At 42.2% G+C, this 18,103-nt stretch overlaps 1 protein-coding gene across 5 annotated transcripts in view; it reads right to left on the bottom strand.

The window, feature by feature from the left end:
- SLC39A11 (solute carrier family 39 member 11) overlaps positions 1 to 18,103 on the bottom strand; it is a 498,275-nt gene that overhangs the window by 330,224 nt on the left and 149,948 nt on the right. For 4 of the 5 annotated variants that reach the window (XM_053296433.1, XM_053296437.1, XM_053296436.1 and 1 more), the window contains one exon: positions 12,021 to 12,165. In XM_053296433.1, the coding sequence (XP_053152408.1) occupies positions 12,021 to 12,165 (145 nt within the window). The remainder of the gene's footprint in view (positions 1 to 12,020; positions 12,166 to 18,103) is intronic. The other variant, XM_053296434.1, reaches the window with a different exon arrangement.

Raw genomic sequence — 18,103 nt, 5'->3', positions numbered from 1 at the left:
AGGATTGTATTCATTTGCTCTTACTTTGCTTCTTGTGATAAGTGAGTTAAATGTGATGTCTTAATAATATGGCTATTAATGCTGAGTTTGTCTTTGAATCAGTGTGAAATCCTTAGTATTAAGGCCCACTGGGAGTTTCTTGCTCTCTTTCTCTCATTTTAACTGTCTTTCCGAAATACTAGAATATATTCCAGGCAGTGACACAGTTTACTCTGCATATCCTTTAATTATTTTCAGAGTATCTGGGAAAGGCAAATTCTCCATTTATTTTTTTAACTGATGTAATAGTGATGCTACAATGCATAGTAGAGAATTAGTCAGGCACTTCTGTTTAGTTTTCCAAGTACACCTCCACATAGTATTTGGGTATTTCATGAGCCCCAACATACTGAATTGGTAGTTTTCCAGCATTTTTAGGTCTGGCTATGTCCACTGCTAAATAGTTTTTGAAATATTAAAAGATTAACGAGCTTGATTTGTATTTTTGAGCTGATATTATGGTAAAGATATCTGAAAGATGGGTGTCAGATGTTTGGACAGGGGGCACAATTTCAGTGTTTGCCCTAGGCGCTATTTTCCCTAGATATGCCTCTGTACACCTTGACGATCCAAATGCACAGCAAACACTTTGATGATGTGTACCATCACTCATTCAAGATGCCAACTTCCCTCAAAAGGTGGGAAATATTCTCGACATATTATCTTGAAATTACATTTACAGTAAGTCTGGGAGCAGAGGCATTTTGATACAGAAATCTCCTCCTTCCTTATCAAAGCTGATGCAGTCCAGAGAACTTTGAAAGTAGGGTGAGGGGTTGGCAAAATAAGTGATGCACTTTCAGAATATTATAATTAAAAGCGGGGGTGGGGGGGAACGATACTAGTGGGATTTTCCCAAGGCAATCTTATGCTACCTCATCTAATTTAGAATTAAAGAGAGATCTGTATCTGAAAATTAAAAGAGGCTGTGCAGCATTTTCAAAGTGTGAAATGTATTTCCCCAGTTAAACTCCTTGCATGTTCAGGCACCTACAAACAATATCCACCAAACTTTTAGAACGGTATTCTTTACTGTAAGGCCCAGTGGCGGCCCCCAACAACCCTAAGTGAACCTCCCTGATTAATGTTTGTTGGACCTGTGCGAAGCTTCAGCCAAAGCTGAATACTCTGCACAGTTCCCCTGGCACTATTGTTGCCCAGAGGCAACAATCCCCAATAATGGAGGGGGGGGCTTCTTTATGGGAAACTAAGCCCTCTTGAGTCCCTGCATCATCTTGGAAGGCATGCACGGAGTGCTGGGAAGTGTAGCCCTCCCAGTGCTTTTCTCCCAGAGCTCTTGAGAGGGGGCTCATCTCACTTAAAGGGCCCTTCCAACAATGAGAAAAGCACAGTACTGTGCAGAGGTCAGCACAGTGAGAAAAAGTTCTCACATTGAAGGGTTTTTGCCAACGTGGCCCCCACTTGAAAAATAGTGAGGATCACTGATTTATAAGAACTAAATAGAGTTTGTTTTTAACCCACCATGAGACATTTGAATGAGGCAGTATATAAATGTAATAACATAAACAAATAAATAAATATGAATAATGCACAAAAATGAGCTTATAGATGGCAGGTCCAGTTCTCAGGAATGGCTCACCAATGTGAGGCAATAGTTTCAAACAGTGTTTGCACCCTGGAGCATCTTGCCCCTCTCTCCACCCCCATGGGCACAGCCTCACCTGACCTCTTGCTGCCGCCACTCCCCAGCACATCACTGCCTTTCTTTCCCTCACCCTCCACTTTGCAGACTGGCCATGCCCCCTGGCATCGCCACTAGTGCCAGGGATGGGGCTGGTCCCAAGTCCCTTGTCCACACAATCCTTCCCCAACTCCTAGCTGCCAGGAAAAAAAAAACAGCCTGCATTTAAATGTGCAAGTCCTGTAGAAGCAGCACTGGCTGCAATTAGGAGCTTTTCACACAGAGCAGCCGCGGCTTAGTTAGTTGACTTGCTCTCCAGTCTCCTCCTCTCCCTTCTCGGCCCCATGCCTTTCACCAAGAGGCTTACTTTGCTTCTAAAATGGATCAAAGTGTACATGCCTCTTGGTGGAAGAGGGGAGAGAAAGTACCACAACTTCTCTTGGGGGAGGGGGCGAAGCATTGATGTCTCCTTCTCCGTCCCCTCACCTTACCCCTTCCACCAAGAGGCTTGTGTTCTCAGCTCCATTCCTAACATTTTGCCTATTTGTTCCTACAATTGAAAACCTTCCCCTTCTATCCTAGGTCTAGTAGCAATAAAGAATAGACAGTAACCTTTCACACATCCAGTTTACAAGAGCCTTTTCACCTGCTAGCTTTTCTTCAGTGTCCTTTTCCTAAAGCGTTTTCTTTAGAGATCATTGTATGCCATGCCCTTTACCAGCCTTAGTTCGTTTTCTCTACACTCTATTCTAGTTTGCTAGTGAATTCTAAAAAGGAGAAGGTTCACAAATTGATCCATGATTCCAGTGATAAGTGAAGCAAAACATTTAAATGCTGTGTATTTGTACATACTCAATGCAAAATGCAAGTTTTTATTTATTTATTTATTTATTTATGCATTTATATACCGCCTTTCGTTAAAAAGATAACCCCAAGGCGGTTTACAAAAGTTAAAAACATACAATAAAAAGACAATAAAAACATCATGTTAAAAGTATAAAAACATATAAAAACAGGCATAAAAACAATACAACAAAAAAGTTGATCTGAAGAGATATGAAGCTTCCAAACTAAATCAATCTGGATTAATTTTCAGGGCTTGATCTGCACTTGATCTTAGCCAAAAGGCCTAGAAGCAAAGTATATTACCCAAATATGTGCTTATCAGAACTTTGGCCCCATTGTACAATCTATTTTTGAGAGCTATTTTTTTCAGTTTCACCATGTGTATCCAATGCAGCGCTCCATCTGGAGGTAGGTCTAATGAAGGTGGAGGCTTGGACTTGGCTTCACCTTTTCAACTTTTGGCTCAAATTAAGATTTTATCCAGTCAGTTTGGCCCCCTTAATGTCAGCAAATTTCAGTCAGAGTTGAGGAGGTTCCTAGAGGAGAAAATGTCATCTTAGGGGTTTACCCCTGGTTTCATGACTCCTTTGGGGTATTCCTGAGTTCAAGAATCTCAATGTATAATAGACATCAAGTTGTAAGAAGACCAGAGTCTGGTTCCTAACTATGTTAGCCCAGAAGGTTCCAGGAATAATTTTACTCCAGCGAGGTACCTTTTTAATCTTATAATTCCAAAACATCAGAGGGCATTCACAATGGCACACTTCAATGTTTTACCTTCAGCACTGCTTGAGAGAAGATATCTGAACATCCCACATTCTGAGAGCACTTGTCCCCGAGATGCGGGTGAAGCTGAAAATGTGGGTCATGTTCTTTTGCATCGTATTTGTTACAGGGACATTCGCTCCATTTTAATCACACATTTTTTAGTAAAATTGCCAGACATGTCCGAGGAATTTTATATATTCCTCCTCCTGTCAAACCAGCACCCGGATATATGTTTTAGTGTTGCTAAGTTTTGTTCTACAGCCTGTGGTACCCAACAACAGTTGACCAAAAAGATTTAACTAGTTCCAGGTGTTAAGGCAGACTGAGTATGTTAATCATCTGTTTGAGGGTGTTGAATTTTGAACCTACCACGTTTTGAAATTTTATGTATCTCTTGCTGGTCAAAGATCGTAACAAATCTTACTACTACGGCTTGATCTGTATTCAAAATCCCAAACATAGGTTCGCATTCATAGGCGTAAATGGAATGGGTAGGGAAAGTGGTGGGTTGGTAACACAGCAACTGTTATTTAGTAAAGCACTGTCAATGTGCAAGGCTCTTTACAGAGTAACCAGCAAGTATCACAATATAAAGTTCGACACAGGGAAGGCAAAAAGGAAGATGGAGGTAAGTATAAATAAGGGAAGGAGTGCCCCCATTTAATTATACACACTTAGGCTTAATTTCTAATGGGTTAATTTCTTATTTTTATGGGTTATTAAATTTTTACATAGAGATTATTTTTATATGTATATTATCTGTATTTTTGTAGTATATATTTTAATTTTTGAGATCATCTGTACCTTTGTATTTTAACTATGCATTGTTTTAATTATATTGTAAACCACTTGGAGATTATTTTAATGGAAAGTGGTATATAAACTGAATGAATGAATGAATGAATGAATCAGTAGGGGGATCAGGGGATATCTGGGCCATCCTGTCCAAACACAGAGTGAAGTAATAATGAAAAGAGGGACAGAAAGAGGGAACCAACTGTGCTTAGCCAAAGGTAAGAACAGGATTTTCCTACTTTTACACAAGAAAAAAAATCCTCTGAAGAACCCCAAGGATTGCCCATATTACTGTAAAGAAGAAGAGAAAGCCAGTGAAAGCACAGGGACATGGATCACATACACCCATCAGCATTTATTGGGCTAACCAAAAGACTTTATGAAGACCAAAAGATCCCCAAATCAGCCCCCTTACCCAGCTTTATGTCCAGGGTAATGGAGTGTCTTGTGTCCAGCTTGTTTTGTGCAAACTATTAGCTTTTTGTGGAAAGTATGAGCTATAGAGATACAGTCAAAATGAGTTGGTGATAGATACAGCTCTGTTCATTGCATAGCTTTACTATTTATTTCAGCAATTAGCCTTCAGATCAAAGGCCATGACACTGTCAGTATTCATAACAAAGCTTGTAATTTATCCATCATTTCAATAATACTCAAGACCCATACTCCATATCTCCATACCAGGAATATGGTCATTACTTTCATTCCCAATTTACAGCAAAAAAAAAAAAAAAAAAAACAGACCAAGAAAAGAAGCAGGAGTATGGGTCTTGATTTATATCCCTTTGCCACATATTCATATCTTATTTGATCTTAAAAGGACTGTGATCTCCTGACATGACCGTCTTTAATCTGACCTAAAAGTCAGAACTTTCTAGTTTCCTTGTCAGAAAAGGCTTATAAAATGCTAAATTTGAAACTTCTGTCAAGCACTGATGATAAGCAAAGTTATTTTAGCTGAGAATGCTCTTCATTAAAGAGAGCTTATTCTAATCCATTCTCCCACAGAAGCTACTGATATGAAGAAACCGAAAAGCTTTCCTAATATCAGTCACTGATCAAAGGTATATTTCTGGAAGGACAACATGAAACAAAGACTGGCCGACATGTTCCTCAGCATAATGCAGGTGGTTTTGAGCCACCCGTACTGCAGGCTCCTATGGAACCACCTATGGTCTTGTACAAGTGCACAAATACTTAAAAGTAATGCACCTGCACTTCATGAGCACTACTTGGATTGTTTCCCATTTAAGTTGCACTCCCAAAGTGCAGGCACACTACTTTAAGTATCTACATTCCTGCACAAGATTGCCAGCAGTTCTTTGGGATCACACGTTGCGCTACCAAACATGTCAGTCACTAATTTTAGAGGAGTAATCCTAACTAGCTGAAGAGTCTTTCATTACGTCCTTGAGATGTTTAGATGTGGGTCATCAGAAAGCATCGTTCAGGCTTCTTGCTAAATAACATAAAGCTATTTCTGGGTTTTGCAAAGAGCCTGCTAAAAGGATATTTGAACGGGGCCTGGCCCCTTTGACCCTGCAGGACAATTTTCAATCCTCCTGGAAATGTGCCGTCTGGACTAAAGTGGTGCTTCTGGGCTTTTCCACTCCTTTACTACTTGCTATGGGCTGTGACAAGGCAACAATGGCCATCAAACAAAGGATACTAGACACTGAGTGCCAGCCCGACCTAGGTAGAGCTCATGGCTTCCTGTCCTCAGAAATACGTAGATATCCTGTCTTTCCTGCTGCGTACTTGACACAGATGGAAATCCCAGGCCACAGAAGGGCCTTCACCCTTGCCTGTTGTCATGCCCTCCCCTCAGCTGTTTTAGAAGGCAAACACATAGATTCCAATCATGGAGAGACTTGGCCCTTTGTGACACTGGGGAGGTTGAAATCACAGAGCACATACTCCTCTCTTGCCCCTTCTGTATAGAGAGCCGTGCCAAGCTTATACTCCCACTAGTCCTCAAATATCCTGGTCATTGATGCCAAGCCTACACCTGGATGTTGCTGACCGACAAAGACTGGGCCTTCATATGTAACACTGCCAAGTTCTGTATGGCAGCATGTAAGATCTGCTGGGCTCTGACTACCAGCTTATAACCATGTATTAGCCTTGTATTACTGATTAATTTATCTGTCTGCTCAGTCCTCCCAGTTAGCTATCCTACTTTATAGACCTTATTTTAGCTACGTCACTTTTTACATATTTTATATCTTTTATACAAAGATGCTTACTATTATTACTATGTTCTTAGTGATTTTACAGTTTTGCCTTTGCTCTTTTATCTATTTTAAGGGGTACTAGTTTTATAGTATTCTTCACAATTTTAGAATAGTAATTCTAAAGTAATATGATTTTACTGTTTTATAGTTTGATAATGATTCATGCTCTATTGTTCTATCTTATGCTGGTCATGAACCGTAATAAAGATGACCAGGGGGGGATTAACCCTTTTGCCGTAGGCAGCCAAGGATTTTCTGCGCCCACTACCACTACTACCAGGAGGGTAGCGGTGGCGAGGATGAAGCCCCCCCACACACACACTTCTAAACACCACCACAGCAGTGGGGCAGCCAGTGAAGAAGGTCGCACAGCAGCTGCTGAGGGGAGCACCAGGACCCAGGGGATGAAAGACAAGTCCCCCTTTTTCATTAAAATGCCGCTGCCTGGTCCCCGCTTTAAGCTGCTCCACCAGAACCGCCAAGGCAGCCTGATTCGAGCGAGGGAGGTGCTTGCATGGCCCCACCCCCTTCAAAGGAATAACTGGCATTCCAAGCTAGCCTCTCTCTCATCCTCTCCTCCACTCTGAAACAGGCAGGTAGTCAAGGGCCCCCTTCACCGGCACATGTACACAGTCAGCTGCCAAACCGCACCTCCTCCTCCTGCTGCTCATGCCCAGGATTTAAATACAATCGAAAGGAGATGCTTGGGCTACAAACAGAGAAAAAGCAAGCCAGTCACAACTTAGCGAACTGCGGCGTATGCCACATTGGGGCTGCCTGGGAGGGCGACCTCTCTCTTCTGTTCTGCCCCATTCCCCTCCACCCTGAAACAGTAAGGTGCACAAAAGGGGGGAGATGGGCTCATAAAAGGGGGGAGATGGGCTCATAAAAGGGGGGAGATGGGCTCATAAAAGGGGAAGACAGACAAATGGAAGGAAAGGCTGCAAAAAGAGAACCCCCAGATCTCAGACAGCAACCTACTCAGACCAGCGTTAGGGGGTGCGTGCCTGGGGTGGGAATTCCCCTCCTCACCCTCAAAAGGGTGCTTGCTTCCCATGCTTTACCTCATACCCCATAACAGAAGCAGCAGCCCCACACAGAAGCTGAACACCCTGAAAGGAAACCCTCGGGGGGGGGAGGGATGGCAATGCTGGATAGACTCAGCTACCTGACTCTCTCCCACCACCCCACACCCCTGCCACATGCGCTGGCCTCCACTGAATTCAGTTCTCCTTCCTTACCTGACTAACTGAGCAAAAGCAGAAAAACAAAACACGGCACCCTAGAGCAGGCACGAAGAGGAGAAACTTCAGGGGCGGGGCATGCACTCATTTGGAGGGGGGGGCTGGAAGAAGCTCTCCCTTGTTGTTTGTAAGTTTGTCCATGCAGCAGAAACTGCTTTAAGGTAAAATGGGGAAACTTCCTCCCCCACCACAACCCTCCCTCCCAGTCCCCGCTTTAAGCCACACAGGCAGCGACATTTTAATGAAAAGGGGGGGCTTGCCTCTCGTGACCTGGTGCTCCCTGCAGCAGCCGCTGTGTGGCCTTCTTCATTGGCTGCCCCGCCGTGGCATTTAGAAGTAAGAGGGGGATTCATCCTCGTCACCCCTACCCTGCTTGCTGTGGTGGTGGGGCAGATCACTCACCACCACTACCAGCAGCAGTTTTAACCGTTTTTTGTTTTTTTTAAAAAAACAACTTTTTCCTGCCCCAAGATCTACCACTCCCCAAGAATTCGCCGCCATAGGCAATTGCCTCTATTGCCTCTGCAGTAATCTGCCTATGAAGATGACTACCTGAACCTGCACAGAGCATCTGTGCACTAGTCCTCTCAGCCTTTGGGTCTTCCCCCCTCTCCACACACTGCTCACCCATTCCTCCCCCTCACCTGCTCGCCGGTCGTCCGTCCTTACTCGAAACCAAACGCCGGTCACCCGTTCCTCCCCACCCCTTGCCATTTGGCTGGCAGGTAGGCCTGGAGAGGGAGGCTGCACTGCCCTCTCCGCCACCTGCTCAGCCGGTGTCATAGGAGTGACAACTGGGCTGTCTGAGCACTCTGAACCCCCACCCCAGCCGCCGCTTACTCTCCCCCTGCCCGCCCACCTGCCCATCATTTTCTTTCTCTGGGCAGCTACCTGGCCGGCTGCTGCCCGCCACTTCCTCTCTCCCCCGCCCACCCACCGTTCATTTTTTTATGGCCACCTGCCGCTTTCCCTCCGCCCACCTGCCTGCTGGTTTTATCTTCAACACCACCGCTGTTGCTTTCCTCTCCCCCTCTCAGCAGCTCGCTCGCGAACTCTCGCGAGAGCTGCTGCACATGGGATTAGCCACGGGTATTTCTTCGCGAATTAGATAGATAGATTGATATTTGAATTAGGTTAATGATTGCTTCACCTTCAGGCATGTGAATGCTGACAGAGCATGCTCTGCACACCAGATAATAATTTGTTTATTCCAAGCTCACACATGCGAATTTAGCATATAGTTTAAAAGCACACTCGTTGTGGTATCTTAAGATACAAGTTTGTATGAACTGGCTGGTTAATGATCTTATCTTGACTCTCTGAGGTGTCCTCTGAATGAACTAATAGTTTATTTGTACCCATAAAGTCTGCCTGTATGTCTACATGTCTTTTTTTTTTCGTGGCGCAAAAAGGGGAGCAGGAAGCAGGTGTCATGCAAAACCACAATTAAACTATGGTTAGCATCACAATCACAGCCCTTTTATGCACTCTTCCTCATCTTACACCTACAGAAGGAGGAATGCAGACTTTGTTTCTAGTCTAACACAAAATGGAATTTGTTCTTACAGTGCATCAAAACCTGGCAAATTCTGGTAGGTCAAGTAAGGCCTCAAGACAGGTTGGAGCCACAAGTAATCAAGGGAGCTGCTGAACCACCAAAATGTTAGTGCTAGCTGAGATTGTAGCTGGTGAAAGCCCCACCCTCTCCTGGATCCTCAGGGCAGCCTTGCTCTAGAGGAGACATCTAAGCCGACCTCCACCTCCTCCCGAGTAGGCCCATCAGGAGGGAGGCCCTGAGCAGCCAGGTGAACATTCTGCCTTCTGAGTTGGAGTTCCATTCTGGCATGGCATCTCCACTCCTGGGGACTCAGGAATGACGGAGGGAGTTCCAAGGAAATGGTGCAACAATGATCCAACATATTATTCTCAGTATCTACACAGCAAGAAATAGTCATTAGACTAAGAAAGACTTTATTAGATGCCCACAGAAGGCTCATAAGAAAACAGCTGCAAAGTTTTTGAAAGCTTTAGGAAGAGCAGACAATTAACAGGTTCATTGGTGGCCTTTTACGTGGCATCTTGCTTCCTGGAAGTCACCATTCATTTTGTGAAAACACAGAGCTCATCCCAATAGCAAAGCAAGAAACAGAAATGTTACTTTAAAAGTGTACCGTTTGCATGCATGCACCTTTTTAAAAGCATAATAAAAATAAAGGAGAGCACCATTTTAACCAAAGAGAAAACCAAACAGCCCATAATAGAGATTTTCCATTTCTCCAAACCACTTCCACAGTGTTTGTTTACATCTTAAATTAGAAGGTTATCTCTATGCATAAAAATGCAGAACAAGTTCATAGGGGATGATGCTTTCTTCTTTTCCTAGTTAAACTGCAATTTAAATTCAAAGTTGTTATTTTTGGAAGAGAAGGACTTTACGATTGCAACATACTCACGGGAGGCTAGAGGATAAGGGAACGTTGTGTCCTCACACTCAACCTCCACAATTTTAGTTGTTCCTTATTCAATACTTGGCATTAAAAAGCCATAACTTAAATAAAATGAAAAAAGATGTAGTGGCACTTTTAAGAGATTCAAACAAAGAATACAAACCAGTCCAGGAAGCGTATCTCTAAAAATGTGGTACTGACTACTGAGCTTAGAGCTATCACTATTTTCTGGAAGTGCTCCATGTAGCCAATGCTCATTGTTTTGCAGAAAGAAGCCCACTATATTTTCAGCAAGTAAAAAGAAAAACAACTGGTCATGCTTTTGGTCTTTAAATATTATTTTAAACACAAAAGCCAGCTAAAAGCCTAGCATGGAAACTAGCCAGGGAAGTCTAGCTAGGACTATCTAGACCAGGCCTGCTCAACTTAGGCCCCCAGCTGTTTTTGGACTACAACTTCCATAATCCCCAGTCACAGTGGCCAATAGCCAAGGATTAAGCGAGTTGTAGGCCAGTGCAAGAGAAGAAAAGACCTAAACAGCAATGAAACCTGATTTGTTCAGTTCTAGATGTAGTCAAGACACCAGAGATGGTAGGGAAGTGTATTGCAGATGACAGCCACCGATAATTTTGGATTTCCCATAATGTATATTTTGCTATTATATTTTACAATAAAAATTAAAAACTAGCAGCAGTCTGTGAAGATCTATTGTAGTATGGGGTGAAAGCAACATCACCTGATGCTTGAATTACTGGGAGGCCAGAGGGATCTGGTCCCTTACGGTTTTGTGCCAGTCCCCAGCTCCTACCTTCAGATTTCCATGAGGGGCATGATTTGGCTCAAATTGGGGGAGTCTAGGGTTGGGGTTTCAATCAGGACCCACCACACACACACACACACACACACACACACACACACCTTTTCATCCACAATTCAAGCACTGATCTGCAAATAATAATATTTTACAACAAAGTTTTGATGGAACAAGCTTACCACTAAAGTCCACTACTATGTCATTTATTTAAAATAGTTTGGGGTTTTTTTTTAAAGGCAAGACAAATTCTAAACACTTACGTAGTCTTTTTTATAAGCAGCAACTAGTAACTGTGCAACATTCCACATTTGCTTCAAAACAGAAAGGCACAACTGCACTGTTGCCTTTCAGGTCTTGGGTAGATGCAGATAGCACTGACCCCCTCTGCATCCACAGTCAAGACTAAAGGCAGTTAAACTGAAACCATTGCAACTATATGTTTTTAAGATTATAATTTATAGATCTTTGGGGGGGAAAGGAGTGGTAACAAATTTATTTTTAATGAAGGCAGAAATTCCAACTTTTCAGTGGAAATCAGACAGAGGACTTTCCTCACCTCCATACAGCCTAGCAGCTGTAAAAAACTATTATCTTAACATGAGGCATTTTCACTTAAATTGCAGCAGCCAGACTCAGCATCTGCAGCTTTAACAACTGCATAGGCAAAAGAATTTTAGCAGGTACCGCTTGTCATGTTGGCAATGCAGCTGAAAGAGTTGAAAAACTACAGCTGCTTAAATGTGATCACTTCTACTAACTACAACTACTAAAAAACAGTGCACTTTATTCTCAATAAGTTTGCCATCCCAAACTTAAGTGTAGTTTAATGAGTTGAGCAGTAATATGCTATTCAGATAAGACCCATGGAAGCAGTTTGGAGAAACATAGGAGAAATGAGAAGCAGCCCCACATCTGCCCAATTTCCCAACAAAGAATGGAAAGACTTTGTTGAAATAGTTTAAATACACACACACACACAATATGTGTGTGTGTGTGTGTATGTATATGTGTGTGTGTGTGTGTGTGTGTGTGTGTATATATATATATATATATATATATATATATATATATATATATATATGTATATATGTACACAACATGTGTATGTGTGTATTCATTTTTATAAAATTGTAGTTTTCGTGCTAAATATATCAAAATCAGCCTGTTGATGGTATATGACAGGATGCTTGCCTGAATGCAGTGCAGTTCTACCTATCCGGATGGACAGCTCGTTTTCATACTCCTGATGATGCGTGGACGGGTGCTCATACTTCTCTTTCATCACCTTTGCATCATAGCTCAAAGCCAAAGCTGTTTGGGAATGTTCAATGACACCCTAGACAAGAGAGAGAGAGAGAACAACAGAACACACATAACTTTACTCACTCATGAAACTTTGTTTAACACAAAAATGCATTCTTCGGGTTGCATTCTGTACTGTTTTCTTCAAGAAAAGTCCTTCTGACTCAAATTATTTGACTGTATCCAGGCTAATTACACCTTAATATACAATGTTTACTGGATTTTATTGTTGTTGTTGTTTTGATTTTATTATTGTTATTGCTTTGGGCTTTTTATAAGTTGCCTCAAACTATATAGAACAATTGGGATTAGAGATGTTCATGATCACACACAGTTCCCACCCCAGAGAATTGGTCCAGAATCATATTTTGCAAGTTCAAATAGGATAGCAAAATACTCAAATCAATTCACCAGCTATTTCAAAATTATTCAAGTGATTTGGCAATATAGAAATAAATAAATTGGGTTAATGAAAGAAAAAACAGATATGCCACAGGCCAAAAACACAGATAAGCCAGCCACAGGCCACCACCAGTGCTGAGTTGCTACACTCTCTCTGATCCTTGTCCTCTGAGGCACAAAATGGCTCTCTGTTCATCCCGCCCCCAACCCCAGCCAATGGGAACACAGTTGCCCATGACAACACTTAATTGGAATGATAACAAGCAAACCAAGAAGGAGATCTCAAACCAATCAGAAGCCGGTGCCAGAAAAACTAATCAGCAAGGAAAAAGCACGGAGATGAAATAGCATTCAAATTACTCAAATCCAATTCAAACTTTTTATTGGTTGTTTTTATTGTTTTGTAAACTGCCCAGAGAACTTGTGTTTTTGGAGGTATAAAAATATGTTAAATAAACAAAGAAACTCGAATCAGGCCCTATTCTAAGAGTGATTCAATTTGAGCTCAAATCACTCAGATCGCCATGATTCAAGCTCGAATCAATTCAACTCTAATTGATTTGCACATATCTCGCTGGTATATATATCTTACATAACTAAAATAATCTGTTGTAAAAGTGATTTTATTCAAAGAGTGGTTGAGAAGCCAACATTCACACTCTTACACAGAGAACTGTCCTGTGTTTACTAGTTTACTGTAAATACTACTTTACTTCTGAAACCATCACCATAATTTATTCTAAGCATGAAGTTACTGAATCTTGGACTGAGCCTGATATTTGTATACTAACTGAAGATACTGTGGGTTCTTGAAGCTTTTGTGACTTCCAATAGTTAGCATTCTCTACATTTTCTTAAATTACCACATAGTGTATTTGTAGGTCAGGATCCAATACGGTATTAAATTACCACAGCTGGAACTCTAAGATTTCTCCACCACTACTCCTCTAACTCTACAGTTACATGATGAGCTCACTGATAAACAACTTAGCAGGACACTAAATCTTAACCTAAACAACTACACTGTTCTTTAAAACCTAAATACTCCAGTACTGTTAAAGATTGAGGAACTAATTATTAGTGAGAAAATCTTCAAGTAATTACAAAAGATGGAAGATAATAAAGCAGCAGGAATGGATGGCTACAACACAAAATTTTGTAAAACAATTATTGAACCAACTGGCCACAAAGTTAGAATTTTAATCTTAGTTTATAGTGCAAAAAAAGAAAACATCCCAGATACATGGTTAAAAGACAAATGAAATATGGAGTTCAACAGGTTATAACACATTCCAATACAGACTGAAAAATCTAACTTCTATTTTGGCTACTGTATCCACAGGGATCCGCAAAAAAGTTTGAAGTAGAGAAGTATCAAGAAAATATATATATTAATAATTTTAATAGAAATAATCTCTCTCATATCCTTATTTATAGATCTGAAAAGTTATTTGACAAGGTTGAGTGTCCATTTTGAAGGCAAAGATTGCAAGGCTTGGACTTGGGTGTGGAGGCACTCTGACCAGTGCCTGGGAACGTTCACTGAAGAACATTTTAAAGATTGCGCAGACTCATATGCCAGCAGGTAGCCTGGCCTCAAGTCATTTATGGCTTTAAACATTAAGACTGGCACTTTGAATTGTGCCTGGAAACCAATTGGTAGCCTGTGTAGTTCTTTCAGTTCTGGCAAAATATATCCCCTTTTACAAATACAAGTTAGCAACCTACCTGCTGTAATTTTCATCAGTTGTAGTTTTCAATCAGCCTTTAAAGACTATCCTATGCAGAGCAAATCAAAACAATCCAATCCAATCTAGATGTTATCACGATGTTCCAGCTGTTGCCAGATCTCTCTTTTCAAGGAATGGTCACAGCTGACAAATCAGTTGAAGCAGGTAATAGGAATGGAATCTTTATCTCGGTCACTGACCAGACAAAAAAAACAACACAAGTTGTTCTAGTAAGAATTAATCAGCCTACTTTCCTTTCACTATCTCTACATCTGGACTAAATGTGGTGAAAATCAAGGTCCACAATTTAGATCTCTTGCGCCTCAAATGTTCACATGTCCGCCATCTTGGATCGGGGTGGATGTCATCATTACAGACTGCACTACTGAGGTGTCCCTGTGTGCCATTCACTACATCTGTTCCAAATTTGGATCAAATCGGTTAGACAGTCCTCAAGTTAGTGTACTTGTGCCTCAAAGGTTTATGCATCTGCCATCTTGGATTGGGGTGGGTGACATCATCACAAACTACACCATTGGGGCATCCCTATGTGCCCATTCAGCTGTAGCAAATTTGGTTAGACTGTCCACAAGTTAGTGCATTTGTGAATCCAAAGTCTACATGTCCACCATCTTGAATTGAGGTAAATAACATTGTCACAATCTTCGCCGTTGACATGTCCCTATGTGTCCCTACAGCTGCAGCAAATTTGGTTCAAATTGGTTAAGTGGTTCACAAGTTAGCCTACTTGTGCCTCAAAAGTTTATGTGTCCGCTATCTTGAACAGGCATGGATGACATCATCACAAGCTATGCCATTGAGTTGTCCCTATGTGTCCCTCATTGCAACTGTACCTAATTTGGTTTAAATTGGTTAGACAGTCCACAAATTAGCTTGCTTGTGCCTCAGATGTTCATGTGGCTGCCATCTTGAATTGGAGTGGATATCATCACACACCAAGCCATCTGGGCATCCCTAAGTGTCCCTACATCTGTAGCAAATTCAGTTCAAATCGGTTAGGCGATTCACAAGTTAGCCCAAAAGTTTACATGTCCACTATCTTGCCTCAAAAAGTTTACATGTCCACTATCTTGGACTGGGGACATCACCACAAACTATGTTGTTGAGGTGTCCCTGTATGTCCCTACAACTGTACCCCATTTGGTTCATCTTGGTCCAGGGGTTGCAAAGTTGATGGGGAGGGCACATGGACACACACAGAGAATGCCAAGTGATCTCACAAGCCTACTGGAAAGTAGGCTAACAATCGATAAGTAGTAAAGGTAAAGTAAAGTGTGCCGTCAAGTCAATTTTGACTCCTGGCGCCCACAAAGCCCTGTGGTTTTCTTTTGGTAGAATATAGGAGGGGTTTACCATTGCCTCCTCCTGCGCAGTATGAGATGATGCTTCGGCATCTTCCTATATCGCTGAAGCCCGATATAGTACCAGCGGGGATTTGAACCAGCAACCTTCTGCTTGTTAGTCAAGCATTTCCCTACTGCACCATTAGGTGGCTCGATAAGTAGTAACCTCCAGCAATCATGATTCTGCCCATACTTTCTTAGAAGACTCCATTTACAATATAACAATATATATACTACAATAGACACTCATGATTTTACCAATTGCTTCCTTACACATCCTGCAATGTAGCATAATTATGCCACCTTGGTGGAAACATTAATATCACTATTGGACAAAAGGAGAGACACATAAAAGGCTGAGGGCCTACTTGGGAATCTATCTATCTATCTATCTATCTATCTATTTATTTATTATTAATTCGATTTCGATACCGCCCTTCCAAAAATGGCTCTGGGTGGTTTACACAGAGAAATAACAAACAAATAAGATGGAACCCTGTCCCCAAAGGGCTCACAATCTAAAATCTAATCTAGGCAAAATAGGTGACAAAAGTGCTATCCGAATATATCTATAAAATAAACAGTGAAGCAACATATGATCAATTGTCTCAACCACTCCTGACTGACACGAGCATAACTCGTGTCATGAGACACTGGCACAGTGTCCAGTGGCATCTGGTGTGCCACTGTGTGAAACAGGATGCTGGACTAGATGGGCCTGGGGCCTGATCCAGCAGGGCTGTTCTTATGAGACACGGGCATGAGACACGTAACCCGTGTCACAAGAAGAGAGCTGGTCTTGTGGTAGCAAGCATGACTTGTCCCCTTAGCTAAGCAGGGTCCACTTGGTTGCATAAGAATGGGAGACTAGAAGTGTAAGCACTGTAAGATATTCCCCTCAGGGGATGGAGCCGCTCTGGGAAGAGCAGAAGGTTCCAAGTTCCCTCCCTGGCTTCTCCAAGATAGGGCTGAGAGAGATTCCTGTCTGCAACCTTGGAGAAGCCATTGCCAGTCTGTGAAGACAATACTGAGCTAGATAGACCAATGGTCTGACTCAGTATATGGCAGCTTCCTATGTTCCTATGTTTCATTGGGCAAAGGGAATACTGAGATAGCGACCCTCTAGGAGAGTGGAAGCAGGTAATAAGTACTCCAAGTCACAGAAGAGAATTAGCATCAACCTATAATTTATTTATTTTTCTTTATTTTTCAAATGTGTAGACCACCCCAAACTTCCACGTCTGGGCAGTTTACAAAAACATAAAACATATTAAAAATGAAATCTTAACACAATTTAAAATCACCATCAAGTTTAAAAGCTTGGGTGAAAAGTTGTGACTTTAGAGACTTTTCAAAAGAGACGGGGAGGCTCTTATTACAGCAGGGAGCACATTCCAGAGTCTTGGGGCAGCAACAGAGAAGGCCCATCCCTGCACAGCCACCTGACGAGCCGGTGGCAACTGCAGACAAATCTTTCCTGATGATCTCAATGGGCGATGGGGCCCATGGCAATGAAGATGTTAACTTAAATACCCAGGGCTCAAGCTGTTTAGGGCTTTATAAGCTATAACCAACACCTTGTATTTTGCCCGGTAACGTATTGGGAGCCAGTGTAGCTCTTTTAGAATAAGAATAATATGGTATCTCAGAGATGACCTGGACACCAACCTGGCTGCCACATTCTGTACTAACTGCAGTTTCCAGACTATATACAAAGGCCCACTGCTCTGAGGTCATTTATCTCAAGGAACAAACACAGCTGGATTATCAGCCAAAGCTGATACGAAGCACCTCTGGCCACTGCCTCAACCTGAGACACCAGGGAGAGGTTTGGATCCAGGTTACTGCAAACCTGTTCCTTCTGCGGAAGTGTGACCCCATCCAGAACTGGCAGATCAAAATCGTCTCACAAGTTTTGACCTCACACAATAAGTACCTTCATCTTATCTGGATTTAGTCTCAGTTTGTTATCCCTCATCCAGCCTATCACCACCTCCAGGAAGGCATTTAGGGAGGTTATGCCTTCTGATGATGCTGACATGGAGAAATACACCCTGCACCAAATCTCCTGGTGATATCTCCCAGTGGTTTCATGTAGATGTTAAAAAGCATTGGAGACGATATGAAGCCCTGGGGGGCACCATTAAAATTATTTTTTGAAGAGCAACAGTCTCCAAGGGACACCATCTGGAATCTGCCCAAGAGATAGGAGTGGAGCCACTGCAAAGTAGTGCCTCCCAACCCCAACCCCCTCAGACTCTCCAGAAGGATATTATGGTCGATAGTATCAAAAGCTGCCAAGAGATCCAGAAGGACCAACAGTTACACTCCCTCTATCAATTCCTAACTGGACATCATATCCATCAGGCCAACCAAGGCAGTCTCTACCTCATAGCCCACCCCAAAGTCATTCTGAAATTACTCTAAATAATCAGTTTCCTCCAAGACTGCCTGTAGCTGGGAGGCCACCCTCTCA

The sequence above is a fragment of the Hemicordylus capensis genome, chromosome 2 (assembly GCF_027244095.1).
Source record: "Hemicordylus capensis ecotype Gifberg chromosome 2, rHemCap1.1.pri, whole genome shotgun sequence".
Classification (NCBI taxonomy): Eukaryota; Metazoa; Chordata; class Lepidosauria; order Squamata; family Cordylidae; genus Hemicordylus; species Hemicordylus capensis.
This window is presented reverse-complemented; position numbering and strand designations above follow the sequence as displayed.